The 17,610-nt window shown below is 40.5% G+C and overlaps 1 protein-coding gene across 1 annotated transcript in view; it reads right to left on the bottom strand.

The window, feature by feature from the left end:
• Positions 1-4,437: 4,437 nt before the first annotated feature.
• COIL (coilin) overlaps positions 4,438-17,610 on the bottom strand; it is a 16,986-nt gene continuing 3,813 nt past the window's right edge. Inside the window, exons 2-7 of the mRNA XM_007123155.3 lie at positions 11,758-12,859; positions 11,548-11,634; positions 11,005-11,052; positions 9,038-9,107; positions 6,260-6,348; positions 4,438-4,590 (exon numbers count right to left, since the gene is read on the bottom strand). Coding sequence (XP_007123217.2) covers positions 4,480-4,590; positions 6,260-6,348; positions 9,038-9,107; positions 11,005-11,052; positions 11,548-11,634; positions 11,758-12,859 — 1,507 coding nt within the window. The 3' untranslated portion in view covers positions 4,438-4,479. The remainder of the gene's footprint in view (positions 4,591-6,259; positions 6,349-9,037; positions 9,108-11,004; positions 11,053-11,547; positions 11,635-11,757; positions 12,860-17,610) is intronic.

Below are 17,610 nucleotides of genomic sequence, written 5' to 3'. Positions count from 1 at the left end.
GGGTCAGAGTCTTTCCATATAGAGTTGAACAGCTGAGAGCTAAAGCAGTTTAGAACTTAACAGTGACCATGGTCACTGCAGCATTATTTACAATAGCCAAGATGTGGAAACAACCTAAGTGTCCATCCATGGATGAATGGATTTAAAAAATGTGGTAATACATACCATGGAGTATTATTCAGCCTTAAAAAAGAAGGAAATCCTGCCTATGTGACAACATAGATGAGCCAAAGGGCATTATGCTAAGTGAAATAAACCAGTCACAGAAGGACAAATACTGCATGACTCCACTTACATAAGGTATCTAGAATAATCAAACTCATAGAAGCAGAGAATGGTGGTTTCCAGAGACTGGAGCTAGCGGAAATGAGGAGCTCTTGTTCAATGGGTATAAAGTTTGTTATGCGAGATGAATGCATTCTAGAGATCTGCTGTACAATATAGTTAACAATACTGTATTGTGCACTTAAAAATTTTGTTAAGAGGGTAGGTCTCATGTTGTGTTCTTACTACAAAAACAAAAGTATATGGAAACTTTTGGAGGTGATGGATATTTATTACCTTGATTGTGGTGGTTTCACAACTGTGTGCATTCATCAAATTGAATACATTAAATATGTGCAGTTTTTGGTATATCAGTTATAACTCAATAAAGCTGGTTTTTTAAAAATTTTTAATCTAAACCAAAACAATAAACACTTGATTTAAAAAAAAAAAAGAACTTAATGGTGAGGAGACAACCTGAAGATGGACAAAATTGGGCCATGGTGCCAGAAAGGTAATTAGCCAGAAGGTTCACATGAGCTCCCAAGGATAAAGGCAGCAGGGGGAAATGTGAGGCAGGCGCCCTGATGCTGCTTACACTCAGGCCAAGACAGAGCCTCTTTAGGGACAGCCACCATCCTGCTCTGAAATGACACTAGACTCTCCCTCTTCTGGTTGGGTGGTCTTTGGCAGGTTATTCAATTCTGAGTTGAGAGGAGTTAGATGAGTCACTGCTTTGAGCCCAGAGAATAATCCTAGAATAATACTGGCTGGCATTAAGAACTGTGCTCCTGGACCACCAGTCCAGGAGCAGCGAGGCACATTCAGTCCCTGGCATGGGCTTTTGGCCCAGCACCTACGTTTTTACCTCTCCTCTTCTCTGTCACTCCTAGAATAAACGGTATTGTTTAGAGTTTCCACATCTGAAAATTATGTCTGATTTCGAGCAGTAGGAAATACATTTACATTTTACATGGTGATCCAGGACACCTGGATGCGGCATATGGCTATTATGTAAATTACATCTTTCATAAAGCAAACTGAAATTTACTAAGTGTGGTGCCCTATTTTTCTATTCTATTTCATTTTTCAAAATGCAAGTCATGACCCCCTAAATCAATACCATGACTCTTCTAGTAGACTGCTATTCATAGTTTGAAAACCACCACCATTGAGGAAAAAGGTGACTCATAAACTGGTTATAATCTGAAAAAAAGACACCCTGAGGTCAACACTTTCCTGTCGTCTAGTCAATGTTTAGTAGTCATCTTTTTTTTTTAAAACTGAGGTATAATTGACATATAAGTCTCAGGAGTACAATATATTCAGTATTTGTATACATAGCAAAATGATCACCACAAAAAGTCTAGTTACCAGACGTGGTAACAATTTTTTTTCTTGTGATGAGAATCTCTAAGGTCTACTCTCTTAACAACTTTCAAATACAGTATGCAATACAGTATTAACTACAGTCACCATGCTGTATATTACATACCCAGGACTTATTTCATAACTAGAAGTTTATACCTTTTGACCCCCTTCACCCATTTTGCCCACTGCCCAGCCCCTGCCTCTGCCAACCACCAATCTGTTCTTTGTAAGTTCGGCTTTTTTTTTAAATTCCACAGGTAAGTGAGATCATACGCTATTTGTCTTTCTCTGTCTGACTTAATTCATTTAGCATAATGCCCTCAAGAGCCTTCCATGTTATCACAAATGGCAAGATTTCATTCTTTTTTATGGCTGAATAATATATATATATATACACACACACACACACCACATTTTCTTCACCCATTCATCCATCGATGGACATCAGTGTTTCCATATCTTGGCTATTGTAAACAATGCTGCAATGAACATGGGGGTGCCCATATCTTTTCGAGTTAGTGTTTTGCTTTTTTTCACATCTTTATTGGAGTATAAATGCTTTACAATGTTGTGTTAGTTTCTGCTGTACAACAAAGTGAATCAGCCATATGTATACATACATCCACATATCCCCTCCCTCTTGAGCTTCCCTCCCACCCTCCCTATCCCACCCCTCTAGGTGGTCACAAAGCACTGAGCTGATCTCCCTGTGCTATGCGGCAGCTTCCCATTAGCCATCCATTTTACATTCGGAAGTGTATATACGTCAGTGCTACTCCCTCACTTCATCCCAGCTTCCCCTCCCCCGCCCCTTGCCCTCAAGTCTGTTCTTTACGTCTGTGTCTTTATTCCTGCCCTACCACTAGGTTCATCAGTACCGCTTTTTAAAATTCCATATATATGTGTTAGCATACGGTATTTGTTTTTCTCTTTCTGACTTCGAGTTAGTGTTTTTGTTTTCTTCGGATAAATACCCAGAAGTGAAATTGCTGCATATGGTAGTTCTACTTTTAATTTTTTGAGGAATCTCCACACTGTTCTCCATAGTGGATGTATCAATTTACATTCCCACCAGGAGTGCACAGGGGTTCCCTATTCTGCACACGCTTTCCAACAATTGTTATTTCTTGTCTTTTTGATAAGAGCCATCCTAACAGTGGTGAGGTGATATCTCACTGTGGTTTTGATTTGCATTTCCCAGATTAGTGATGTTGAGCATTTTTTTTTCATGCACCTGTTGGCCTTTACTGTTTGTCTTGTTTTCCAAACCCTGGAAAGAAAGCATGCTTACACAAGAAACCCAGTGCCAAGATTCCATCATTCGTGTTGATCTCACTCTTTCAGGAGTCATACCTCTCAATTCAATAAATACACACTTTGATACAGATCAATGTCATGCAAATTAAAACGGGACAGCATCTCCTTTGGTCCAATAGCTCCCAAATCTAACAAACTCCACTGGACTAAACCTTGCACACCAGAGTCTTTAGTCAAGGCAAACCTTGTTCCAGAAATTTTTAATCTTTTGCATTATTATAAAACAAGACAGCAATTTGCAAAACTCAACCGAACAAGATGACTCAGCACGGAAGTTTAGTTCAATATGATTTTATGTAAAAATCTGCAAAGCTGAAGGAGGGATCTGATGTTTTGTTAAAAGAAAACAGTTTTCACACTATATATTTTAGCCTTTTTAGTTCCGTGCTGAATAATAACAGAAAAGGACGTTTCTGTTCAACATCCTCACTCCAGCACACTCAGCCAGGTGCTCGGGATCGTGTAGCAAGATAACCCTGGTCTGAGCCCACAGTAAATCCCCTCCCCCGAGTGCAGCCCCGGTTCTTCCCCAGGCACACATACTTATTTCCACTGCTCTCCACAGGCCCTAAGAACCCTTCATTTTAAAGTTGAAAAGAGTATGAAAGGATTCCTTAACTCACTGCCTGCAATAAACCCAACTACTGGTTAACTCTTGACAATTACAAGTATAAAATACTTGAAATGTATAAGATGTTCCATATTGAATGGAACATCTTAAATGTTAAAAAAAATTAAGTCAAGTAACATGCTTTCACGTTTTAAAATGTTACTTAATAAAACTTACTGAGACAAGATATGCAGCACTTTTTTGTACTTGGTATTATAAACTCCTACTGACAACGGCTACTTGATGGTCAAAAAAAATAAAAAAGAGAAGAAACCATACATATTGCTTTATAAACAATGCCTGAAGAATGTCATGGTTTTTTTTTTGGTTTTTTTTTTTGTTTTTTTGTGGTATGCGGGCCTCCCTCTGTTGTGGCCTCTCCCGTTGCGGAGCACAGGCTCCGGACGCGCAGGCTCAGCGGCCATGGCTCACGGGCCCAGCCGCTCCGCGGCATGTGGGATCTTCCCAGACCGGGGCGCGAACCCGGTTCCCCTGCATCGGCAGGCGGACGCGCAACCACTGCGCCACCAGGGAAGCCCAAGAATGTCATGTTTTGAATTTTGTTACTAAAATGAAGCCTGCGGGAAAAAAAAGAGGTCTAAAAAAGCAACACCCATGTTATTTTAAATGATGAGGTAGATTTTTTCCTATGCGGTAAAGATAACCAAAAATGCATACAACTCTCAAATCTTCTTTAAAAAAAAAAAAAAAAAAAGTTCAAGTTTAAGTCCCTTTCCAAAAAAAACATTTATAAACCAGGAAGGTGGAGATATCCAACACCCATGTTATTTTAAATGATGAGGTAGATTTTTTCCTATGCGGTAAAGATAACCAAAAATGCATACAACTCTCAAATCTTCTTTAAAAAAAAAAAAAAAAAAAAGTTCAGATTATAGTCACTTTCACAAATAAGACATTTATAAACCAGGAGGTGGAGATATCATACTCAGGGAAGCTCCGCACTTTGTGTTACTTGGAGATTCGATAATCAGTCTTGGATCAATTAATTCTCTCCAAAAAACGGTGATCTGAGGAAAAACAGAAAATATTCAGTTTAGAGACTTTATTTTGAGGTCGTATGAATTTTAGTCATTTTAAAAGTCCATTTCCATTTGTGCAGAATGCTTGAAGACCTGGAGTAATTTGAGTCCCAGTAAACTCAGTTCAATTAGGGTAGAAGGTCTTGTTTACCTAGAATGCAGCTAAATTTTACAGTAAACATATTTCATCTTTCTTTGATTTAGAGCAGGGGCTGTATGGGGAGGGTAGCTGGTTACAAAGCGGTCAGGAGGATTTGCCCAACAAGCCTCTGTGGAAAGGCAGCCCACAGACCTCCCAGGAGGCAGATGTGGCCCAGGAAGGTTATCACTATACTGTTGATGCCCTTTTGTGCAGCTCTGTAGTTCTTTTCCTGTGCTGCCTAAAAATAGGAGGTATTTCACATTTTACCAAGAGAAAGCAAAGCTAACATTGGCCATACGAATAATGAGAGCCATCTAGTGTCAAAAAAGGTAATTACAGGCCCTACTTCAGGCCGCTGTTTAGTAAGGCCTCCAAGAGGAAAGCCTTCAACGTTTAATTTTCCAATGTAATTTCCAAGAATACATTTCAACAAAAAAGTGGGTTTGCATATATTGCAAGTGAAGAAGTACAGGAGACTGGGCAAAATCTGCTGAGCCTACCACAGACCCTAAAAATGTGCTTTTGGAGTAAATCCCTGAGTGGCATCTACCCCAAAGACAAAGCAAAACATACAGTCTGCTTAGGGTTTCCACAAATACACATTTCAGATAAAACGTGACTGCAATACTAAAACTCAGAATAATATCATAACATTTCAAGTATAAACACCTTAAGAAGTGGTTTCTTAAATATAAATTCTATTCACTTTAATGCTACCATACTCTACAGAGGCAGCCATTCCAGCAACTCTGGAAGTCTGGCTGCCTACAAAGCTCTAAACCATATACTTCCTAAAATGGAAATTTAAGGACTGAAACAAAATCAAAAGACAGATTCATCATTTTACGTCATTCTTCAAAATGACCTGTGCTGTTATAAGTCAGAATCATGGTTAACATTTGAGAGGTAGTAGTAACTGCAAGGAGGCATCACGTGATGGAGATTTCTGGAGGGGCTGCTCATGTGCTATTTCTTGATCTGGGTGCTGGTTACTACATGGGTTATATTCATTGGTGAAAATCGCCCAAGCTGTACATTTATGTGTACTTTTTTTTCAATAAAAAGTTTTAAAAATGCTACTCTTTTCTACTGACACCCTTATAAAACTGTGATTTGATTTGATTTGATTTTTATTTTCGGCCGTGCCACATGGCTTGTGGGATCTCAGTTCCCTGACCAGGGACTGAACCAGGGCCATGGCAGTGAAAGCCCAGAATCCTAACCACTAGGCCACCAGGGAACTCCCAAAACTGATTTTATGCAACTGTACACTCTTAAATAAGATTTATTTGTGCATCTTGTCTTATAGGCTCTCTGACTTTCAAGATGGCACCCTAACTTGGCACTTGGCACTGTTATAGCCACCCTGTAGGCACAACAGAGATCCCCAAGGCTGAGATCCTTTATGATTTTAAAACAGGCAGTTCAGGAAGCTGCAATGTCACCTTCCAGGCCACCAGGAGCCAGTCAAGAGAGTGGACGACCAAGCAATCCCAAGAAGAGAAGCGTGCCTACCCTCTTCTCCTGTGTCACAGCATACTCCACTACCTCGGCTCCATTTTCGTTGTGATAAACCAAATCAAATTTCCCAGGTTCTTTCACGGCTGAAACCAGACAGTAGGAAGGAGAGACAATAAGTCATTTCCCAGTAGTGAAATGTTCCTCTACAGGGAATTCATATCATTAGAAAAACAACCACAAACACACTGTCCATTGATGTGGACGCTGGCGACACACATGAAAGTATGGAGTGCTCAGTGACGGGAGAGCCTTCGAAAACCCTGCATCAAAAGACAGGAGCTTCTCGGCTATTGATCAGTGACAATCTTTCCTTCATCAAAAAGAAATAAGCTTGATCTGCTACCACTAGCAATCCTGGAAAAGAATGTGTAACCACAAGATAATCCCCAAAATAGCTGGTATGTTTCAACAAGGGAAGGTAATGTGAATTCTGCAAAGTTCTTATATCTTGCTGTGTCCTCAGAAATCACACAGGCTTACTACTTGGTAATACAGCAGTCCTCACTTTACATGGTAGGGTGGGGCCGTTAAAGTGACCATGCAGGCTGAAATCATGCAAAACAATCTTAATCAATGGGAAAACTTATGATTGTCTCATGATCTTTAAAATTTTTTGTCAAAACTTTAAAACCTTTATGTATAGGGAAATGAAAAAATACTAAAACTGCTATTTATGTAGTACACTGATCTAATTTAAAACAGAAATACTGAGAATTAAAGTGTTCTATGTCTTTGTAAGAAACTTATCGAGGGTAGTTTGAGCAGTGCTCACCTTCTTGTCATGTAACCACAGTACAGAGTGAGAATCTTTTCTACGCCTTATATAACTGTCATACTCCTCTCAGTTTGTTATTCTTTGAGCTTTTAACGTCATGAAATAGCTCTGAGAGTTTCTTTTTCACAGTTTTGCGAAGTTTTTGCTGATGTCACTTCTAGGACATCCTCATCCCTGTCATCACGACCACTTTCCTCGTTGACGTCAAGAAGCTCACATAAAGCCCAGTGTCAACATTCCCACAGTGAGCTACTTCTTCTATGATTTCACTTAAACTCGATTTGGATGTCACTTTTAGCATTATCACTTTTTGTTTCTTTGCTGTGCTTTCATCTTTGTTGACCAATTCCCTATTTCAATTATCCAGTTTTGTAAAGTGTCACGTGGGTTTACCACTGAGAGACAAGGAAGCAGCACAACTACACACTTTGCTGTGTTATGGGAACTGAGTAACAGATGCACAGTGACCAACCACCAACAGACTTTGAAAGAAGTGATGTGACTTGTCACTAATCATATGGCCATGTGTTATTCATGCAGTGATTTGTGGACGGGAGAGCTAGCAGTACTCTATACAGTTACTCACAGTTAAGAGTTAACATACCAATGTCACCGGGGAGCTGGTTTTATTTAACTAAACCATGGTAACTGAAATTCATGTATATTAGAACCATGCAAAGTGAGGACTACCTGTACTTCTGCTAGAAAACAGATAAAGTGTTTCTTGATGCTCCCAAAAAGAAAAGTTCTAATTGGATGTCATCACTGTCAATCACCTGACAAGAAGTGATCAGGCTGTGTCCACAGAATTCGACCATGGACAAACCTCTGTCCACCATTCCAAAGAAGGGGGATTTCTTCAAATGAAACCGAATCAAAAGAAAGCTGGAAAACCAGTGGAAGGTTTGTTTTGTTTTGTTTTGTTTTGGGGTGTGTGTGTGTGTGTGTTTGTTTTCTGGCTGCACCACACGGCTTGTGTGATCTTTGTTCCCCGACCAGGGGTTGAACCTGGGCCCCTGCAGTGAAAGCACTGAATCCGAACCACTGGACTGCCAGGGAATTCTCTGAAAAACCTTTTTGAATGATTTCTGTGTACTGGAGTTTTGAATCTTTTACTCACTACCTTATTTAAACACGAACAGAAAATAATTAATTCCTTAGAGTCTGCTAAAGAAAAAGAGATCTCCTCTACTCCCTGGCCAGGGACCCCTGCAAACACAACCCCAGTTAAGCCATATACTGTAAAAGCCCTCTTATTCCAGGATTTCAGAACCAATAATGGGTGGGGTGAATCAGGGATAAAGCAGGGAACCATTTAAAATAATGTGTGAGAGTGTGGATACACTTATACTTTAGACATTTTATTTTGACTTAATACACAGAAGTATGTTCATTTGCCAATCTTCTGAAACAGAGCTAGTAGGTCTTATGAGTCCACCAACTAGAGCTGTCTTTCTTTTATAAATCATATCCTTAATGTATATATGCAATTTCCACAATTTTTGAGTTTTGAGGGTTTTTTTTTAAGTGATGCAAGAATACAAAAGCTGGCAACACAATGTAAGCGTAGAATCTTCCCAGATTTTTACCAAATTCCTCCCAATCTCTTACAGCTGATCCACCACATATAATTCAAAAGCAAATTTTTCAGTAACAATCCTGAGTCAGCATTCAACTTAGGTTTCACAAACATAATTTTTTTTTGCCATCAATTTTCATCAATTTATGTAATTTTACGAAATTACATAACTACAGTCACAAGAGCAACTCGCCTAACAGCTCTGGGAACAAACCCAACAACTCTTAGTAGACACGCACCTCCACTTGTGGGAGTGCAGCACCCACCCTCCCGGCCACTCTGTGCTGACAGAGGTATGCAGAGCACCAGGCAGCCATGGGGGCCAAGGAAGACAGCAGCGCCTGTGTGTGAAAGCTGTTTAGAAACCAGTGTAGATGCGAAGAGCCTACATTGCCAAATTCTTTTCTAGAACACTCACCAGGTAAAGATGAAAGAATTTCTATATCTACTTGCTGGGTCTCCGGATTATGGCTTAATATTTTTCCTTCCTTTCAAAAACAAAAGTCCAAGTCAAAAATCAACATGTGAACTATTATGAATATACTAAAACCACTGAATTGCACACTTCAAAACAGTTAAATAGTGAGTTTTGTTATGTGGGTTTTATCTCAACAAAAAAAGTTTTAAAATAAATCAACATGCATTTGAAATAAAACTCCCACATACCAAGCCAGCATTTCCCCTGGTCTCAATCATCCCAGGAGCAGGTACCAAACAGAGACAGCCCCTATAGCCCACAGTCTGCTACTTATTCAGACTAGCCGATCCTAAGCTGTCTCCCTCACTCTGCCTTGCCTACACCAAGGAAACCCCAATAAAAGCTCCTCCCTCCTGCTTCTGCCCCCCAGCCACAACCAGGTGCTGTCCCCTGTGGTCCTGCCTGGTGTGGCATCCCCTTCTTCTCTTGGGAAATGTAAGTAATAAATTCCTTTCTCAGTAGCACTGACTTCTCTGTGTCATCACTCAGTCACCTCCATAAATTAAAATCCCACGGATACAAATGAGACAGGTTAGGGGCTGAGGAGACTACATTCTTTGAAGGTAGATTTGACTTTTAAAGACAAGCTTAATGAATAAAGCCGATGATCTAGCTGGATAACAGTACTTGACATCAAAGCAAAAAAGTGGTACTGATTTTCACCCTTGAAACAGTTTTGAAAGCAACTTCAAAAAAGTTCTAAAAACACTGGGAAATAAAGTAAGCAAATAGCTTTCCAAGATGATAACTATAATGACCAACATCCATTTAATATGAATTTTTTAAAAATCAGTATCATCTAGAATCAACAATTGGTAGAGGCTGTGGGACATACCAATTCATGTTTATCTCCATTTCCTCACGTACCACAGAATTAAATTAGTCAACTATGGTACGGTGAAAAAACATCCTGGTTTGCCCAAGACAGGTCCATTTACATTTCCTTTCAGTATAATTATTAATAAAATATTAAGCCTTTTCACTCACAAGTGTTCTGATTTATATAAGTTATGTGGTCACCTATATTAAGGGGCTAAGATGAAAAAGATGATAAAACACCAGTTACCCAAAACTAACCAACCAAATCCCTTCATGAACTGATTCTTCTTCTAGCCTGCTTTTGAAGAAAGATTCTTATTACCAAGATTTTAAAAGGCTACCAAGGGATCAACTCAGATTGAATCAAATCTTCTTTTACCTTATCTGTATTACTATATTAACGTTATCAATTATTCCCTTAAAAAATGGACTTACATTCTGAATCTCACATCAAAATAAGAAAGTATGCATTTTAACAAGATTTTCAGCAAAATTTTGAACAGGTGAGAAAGGGAAGGAAACATGTAATTACTGATTGAGTCAAACTTTTACTGAACTGTGATAAAGTTCTTATGCCAATATGAAGTCCCATACAAATATTAAGTGAGTAAATTCCAAGGATAGTATCTGTGAATTACCTGTGGTTAACTGGTAAAGCCAAACAAACTATATTAGATGATAATAACCAGTAGTAATTCACAAATATATGAAATAGATTCCTATGCTGAAAATAATCAAATTTCCTGGCTGAGAGCTATCTATTTTTCGCTTTCAAAGTTTAGGATCATGGGAGAGGGGTACTCAAATAACTTTGTGTATCTAAGCTGATTAGAAATAAATGAGTAATAAAAAAAAATTAAATCTGTCATTTTCATTCTATATTCTTCCCAAGTATTAAGAAAAATAACACTGGGAGACTTCAAAGTGATACTATCAAAAAGTTTACATTTTGAAAATATTTTTATTTTCTACTTTATGACATTATTTACTCCATAAAAATCCATGTTATCCATATTAGCAGTATTAAATATGACTTTAACTTCTTTAATATACTAGACATTTGATTACCTTAAAATAAAGAACCTTACCTTGTAGTCAGAAACATCAGGAGAATAATCGGATGTTAGTTCCAAAAGCTAAAAAAGAAGAAAAAAACTCACAAATACACATGCCCTGTGGCTCCTTTCCCCTACTCCTGAGAAACAAAACACGCAGTATTGGGGTGCCCACTCCACCGCTCTGGGAGCCCTACCATGAGCCTGTGGCAAAACAGGGGTTCCAGTAGGAAAGGTTTTTTTGGGGGGTTGGGAGGTTTTTGGGGTGATACGTAGAGCCTTTTTTTATTGAGCACTTGCTATGTTCCAGACACCAGGCTGAGCCATTTCTACTCATTCAGAAAACAATTACTAGGCACCTACTACATGCTAGGCAAGAGCACACAAAAGATATGATCCAGGAAGAGTTATTATAAATATGATATAATATAAATTAGTTTAATAAATTTATTAAATTTTATTAATATAAATTATATTAAATTATAAATATAAATGTAATCTGACATGCTAATGAGTAAGTTTATTTAGAGGGGGAATAATCTTTTTTGCTGTAACTATTGTTTTTTTAAAATATACCTTAAATGCAATCTTTTCTCCAACTTGAGGGGCAGCTGCTAAAAGCGGTAAGAGACTGTAGTCCTTCTTGTGTGTCTCTATGGGATTCTGAAAAACAGTATTAGTCATGTGATTTTGTTACTAGTGAGAAACTGTGAACCCATGACATCAATTCCAGAAACACTACGTGAGGAAAGGGGAAGAGGTAAACTCATGATAGATAACACTTACCTGGATAACAGTAGATGAGTTTGTCACCATTTCATTCAACTGCTGTTGCTTCTGATAATCAGCATTTCTATTTAAAACACAGGGAACAGCATGCCCTCGTCCTCGACCTCTGCCCCTCATACCCCGACCCCTCGCTCCCTTCCAAGAAAGAAGGTCCTCTCCCCTACTCCAACCTCTTCCCAAAGTGATGGGGAGAGTCATATTGGGAGGAGGACCAAGGGCCTGTCTGCCACCATTTGAGTCCGACTGCTTCCATCCAGCAGCATTTGGAACCTGTGAGGATGGCCCTGGACGTTTTCCTGCAAAGAGACCTACAGTCTTTAAGAAATCTGCAGTACACACCGGGGTACTCTTTGACATCACACATTGGTCATCTGACTCTGAACTAGAGTCTGAACTAGAAGATGATGTTCTGGAGGTCTTGCCCTTGACGGGGGTAGAGGTAAAACCAGTTTCTGCAGCCACTTTGTTTACAGTTGTGGTTTTCATAGAGGATCCTTCCTTTGAGACTTCAGTCGAGATTTTCTCTGGGGAATGTCTGACCTCCAAGATGACATTGCTGAGACCATCACTGGTTGATTCATGATAAGACTCAGACTCTGAGGAGGAATCGGGACTCTCTTTTGTACGAATGCCTGTGCCACCTTTTCTTTTGGCTTTCACAAGGCTGCTTCTAGCAGGAGGACCTTTTGGAGGACTGTACTTCAGGATGGTCCACTCTTTCACTGACTGTGCTTTAGAAGACTTGGGAGTCTTTGCCTGCTTTTTATATTCACATTTCTCCTTTTTCTTTGGTGATTTTCTTTTGGTCTCTCCATCATCAGCATCCACTACACCACATGTGGCTTTGTTTTTCCTCTTGTTTTTTTTACTCACACTCTGATCTGGGACAGCTTTTGGTTCTAGATCCAAGGTCTTCTCACTGTTATTGTTCTCATGCCTCTTCCAATGCTTCTTTGAATTTTTGTAATCTAGTTCGGTTTCTTCATCTTCCTCCAACTTAAATGCCCGCTTCTTTGCTTTTCTAGGTAATAAACGAGTACTATCACCATTACTAACTGTTACAGGACTCTCAGCAACTCCTCTCTCTTCCAATTTAACTCTATCAAAAGAACAAGAGAGAAAGCTTTAGTAAGTAATTCATAAGCATGTCTCCAGGATGTAGTTATATACTAAGAGGACTGCAAACCGTCACTGTCATCAGGCAATGAAAAAATGTCAAATCGCTTAAGGACAAAAGACCCTTTTTAACAAAATGGCCTATATGGCATCACTTACGGTCAACTTTCAAATGACTAGTTTTATTTATTGATCAACTACTGCATCCTAAACATTTTCTATAGATTTTCTCTAATCTAAACACTGCCATGAAGAAGGTATCTTTCATTTTAAAACAGATCACAAAACTACGGTTCAGACAAGTAACTGCCCAGGATCCACAGCTAATAAGCCACAGAAATAGGATTCAAACCTGTTTGTCTAACGTCAACATTCACAATCTTTCCACTACATTATGTGCCTATGCTAAAGGGTGATAATGCTAACTATCCATTTTTGTTTTTAACTGTAAGCTACTTTTTTAAAAATCAGATTTCATTTTTATTTTGTTTAAATTTAGGAAAACACCGGACAATTTATAATTTATGTTCTCTGGGGTACTGACAGCCATCGTAAAATTCCATAACATTTGGTGATTATTAATTTTATGTGCCAACTTGACTAGGCCCTGGGGTGACCAGATATTTGGTTAAACACTGTTCTGGGCATGTTTGTCGGGGTGTTTCAGGATCAGATTAACATTTGAATTTGTACACTAAATAGACTGCCTTTGTGAGCAGATGGTCCCAGCGTGAATGGCCCTCACCCAATCCACTGAAGGCTGAACGGAATAAAAGGCTGAGCAAGAGGGAATTCGCTCTCCCTGCCTATCTTTGAGCTGGGACGTCAGAAGAACTTCTCCTGACTCAGACTAGGAATCAGACTGAAACACACCATCTGCTTTCCTGGCCTTTGCACTTGGGCCGGAACTTTATAATCAGCTTTCTCAGGTCTCCAGCTTGCCGACTGCAGATATGGGGACTTCTCTGCCTCCATAATCTCACGAGCCAGGTCCTTATAATAAGTCTCATTTCTGTACCTAGAGCTATAGCTATGTCTATATCTATATCATCTCCTATTGTTTCTGTTTCTCTGGAGAACTCTGACTAATATACAGTTCATCCAAAATCATTTCACTATAGTAAAGGAATGCTGTTCCTCCATGAACTGGCAACAGCTAATTCTAATAGGCACAGCCCAGTGACAGAGAGCTGAGTGAGTGTCGTCAATGTCAAGCACATAGTGGGTGTTTAAAAACGCCTGCTGGGGCTTCCCTGGTGGCTCAATGGTTAAGAATCCGCCTGCCAATGCAGGGGACATGGGTTCAAGCCCTGGTCCAGGAAGATCCCACATGCCATGGAGCAACTAAGCCCGTGTGCCACAACTACTGAGCCTGCGAGCCACAACTACTGAGCCCACATGCCACAACTACTGAAGCCCACATGCCTAGAGCCCGTGCTCCACAACAAGAGAAGCCACCGCAATGAGAAGCCCACTCACTGCAACAAAGAGTAGCCTCCGCTCACCGCAGCTAGAGAAAGCCCATGCACAGCAACAAAGACCCAATGCAGCCAAAAATAAGTAAAATAAATAAATTTATTTTTTTAAATGTCTCCTAAAAACATACATTATTCTTTCAATACATTTACATCCAGCTGCATCTTTCATCAAGTATTTTTAGTGACCAGGGAAAGATGCGGACAATCATATTTGAAAATAAAGTACAGGGCTTCCCTGGTGGCACAGTGGTTAAGAATCTGCCTGCCAATGCAGGGGACACGGGTTCGAGCCCTGGTCCGGGAAGATCCCACATGCCGCGAAGCAACTAAGCCCGTGCGCCACAACTACTGAGCCTGCGCTCTAGAGCCCAGGGGCCACAACTACTGAGCCCACGGGCCTAGAGCCCGTGCTCCGCAACGAGAAGCCACCGCAACGAGAAGCCTGCACACCTCAACGAAGAGTGGCCCCCGCTCACCACAACTAGAGAAAGCCCGCACGCAGCAACGAAGACCCAACGCAGCCAAAAATAAATAAATAAATTTACTTTTAAAAACTAGAAAATAAAGTACAATTGGTAATAAGATAGATTATAGGCATTCTTTAAATTTTTTTAAGGTATAGTAATCCTGTGGATTTATCTCAATGTGGTAGTTGAAAAAAATCCTCAATTATTCTTCAGAATACACAAATACACAGACACATACAAATGAAGATAAAATAAAAGCTACTGATACCAGGAGTAGGATGAAGAGAGAAATAAAACTCTGAAAGAGCAGGGGCTTAAATAAAAACTCACTAACCCCTGTTCTCAGCTGTGGACCTTGGCACCTAGCAGCAAGGAAGTAATTCTTAAACGGGCGAGAGCTAGTTTGGCATCCTGTGAATCTAAGAACTACTTAGGAACTTCCTGGATATGGAACTTTCCATAACATTCTTTTTTTTTTTTTTTTTTTGCGGTACGCTCCGGACGCGCAGGCTCAGCGGCCATGGCTCACGGGCCCAGCCGCTCCGCAGCATGTGGGATCTTCCCGGACCGGGGCACGAACCCGTGTCCCCTGCATCGGCAGGCGGACTCTCAACCATTGTGCCACCAGGGAAGCCCCTTTCCATAACATTCTTGATCAATTTGTTTTCACTTGTAGCAATGCTATGATTCAAGTTTCAATTCTGAGATGACAATTGGTACCAAACTTTCCATCACACTTTGAAAATGGATGCAAGACCTTCTGTTCAGTCACTGTGGTTCATTAATTCACTGGAACACTGCACATGCTGCATCCCGTGTAGGCAGGACCCCTGGCTTTCAAATGAGCCTACAACAGTGTCATGCTTTCCAGAGCAGCTCTTGTCACCACCTCACCCATTCTGAAGATCATGGATCTGTGGATACTTGACCTGTGATTGCTGCAGCCTTGCTATCTGCTACTCCTGAAGAGAATAATTTCAGTTTGGAACATATTAAGACTGAGAAACAAAACACCATCCAGAGAACAAGAAACGTTTCACCTGGGTCTGCTCAGTTACCATTCTTTTCAGGGTGGACACTTTCCCTGGCAATGTTCTTCATCTCTCCACTTGGATCACAGACAACAAATGTAACTGTCCTTTTACAAACAGAAGTGAATGTAGCTGTCCTTTTACAAAGAAAAGTGAATTACCTGTATAATTAGCAATGAAAGAGATTTGATTCTAAGAAATGTTTAAAACAGACTCTCCACTGTTCATTCAAACTCTGTGCAGGGCAAACTGGGCACTAGTATCAAAATGCAAGGTATTCCCTTTAAATCTGCAAGCTCACCTCTAGGATTCTATCATACATAAATACAGACATGCCCATCTGCACTGCCTGCCACCTCCCCACTCCCACCAGCCATTGCCTGCCAAGGCCAAAGTGACTGGATTCAAATCCTTCTTCTGCCTTTGGTTAAAATGTTAAAATATCATTACCTCAACTTTTCTCATCTGTACAAATGGGGGTAACAGTGATAATTATTGTACTCAAATGAGCTATCATATATATTTAGAGCAGTGCTGGGCTCAGAGCAAGTGCTATCTAAACGTTAGCTCTAATTTTTATTAATACAGTGAATGTTGTTAGTCCTCTGAGGGCAGGAGTTGATGGGTTTTTAATGAACTTGTCCCATCAAAGGGAGGTGAAATTCAACAAAGAGGGTCAAAGCAGAGACCTGCAATCTCTTTGGGTCCCACCTGTTCCCTGCAGCCTCCCTCCTGTCTAGCTGCTGCTTGCAGTGCCCTCCATTACCACCTTCAGATAAGTAAGTTACCTCACCAAGGGCACACAGCTAATGAGTCATAGAGCCAAGATTTGAATCCAGGGCTCTGATTCCAGACCCTGAGCTCTTAATCACTCTGCTCTCTTACCTTTCACACAATATTGACCAAAAGTAACTCATACATTTTTGGCATAAATACAGACCTGTACAACTCTTCTGGAGGCCAACTTGACAGTACTTATCAAATTTTAAAATTGGACCAAGGAGTACCCCTTCTGGGAATGTATCTTACTGAATCATTGCCCAAGTACACAAAGATATAGAAGAATACTCACCACAGCAGTATGTAACAGTGAAAACCAGATGACAACTGTCAAGGGCTGAATGTTTTGGTGTTCCCCCCAAATTCACAGGTTGAAATCCTAACCCCCCAATGTTATGGTATTAGGAGATGGGGCCTTTGGGAAGTGATTACATCATAAGGGTAAAGCCCTCATGAATGGGATTAGCACCCTTATGAAAGAGACCCCCAGGGCTCCCTAGTCCCCTTCTACCATGTAAGGACACAGGAAGAAGGTACCATCTGTGAACCAGAAAGCAAGCCCTCACCAGACCATGAGTCTGCCGGCACCTTGATCTTGGGCTCCTCATCCTCTAAACTGTGAGAATTGAATTTCTGTTGTTTACACGCTACCCAGTTTATGGTATTTTTATTATAGAAGCCCAGTCAAACTAAGATTACAACCTAAAATGTCCATGAATAAGAGGCTGGTTAAATAAATTAACATGGCCATGCAAAGGAATAATATAGCATTTAAAAAGAATGACGGGGCTTCCCTGGTGGCGCAGTGGTTGCGCGTCCACCTGCCGATGCAGGGGAACCGGGTTCGCGTCCCGGTCTGGGAGGATCCCACAAGCCGCAGAGCGGCTGGGCCCGTGAGCCATGGCCGCTGAGCCTGCGCGTCCGGAGCCTGTGCTCCGCAACGGGAGAGGCCACAACAGAGGAAGGCCCGCATACCAC

The sequence above is a fragment of the Physeter macrocephalus genome, chromosome 14 (assembly GCF_002837175.3).
Source record: "Physeter macrocephalus isolate SW-GA chromosome 14, ASM283717v5, whole genome shotgun sequence".
Classification (NCBI taxonomy): Eukaryota; Metazoa; Chordata; class Mammalia; order Artiodactyla; family Physeteridae; genus Physeter; species Physeter macrocephalus.
The sequence above is the reverse complement of the archived record's forward strand: the minus strand, read 5'-3'. Positions and strand labels throughout refer to the sequence as shown.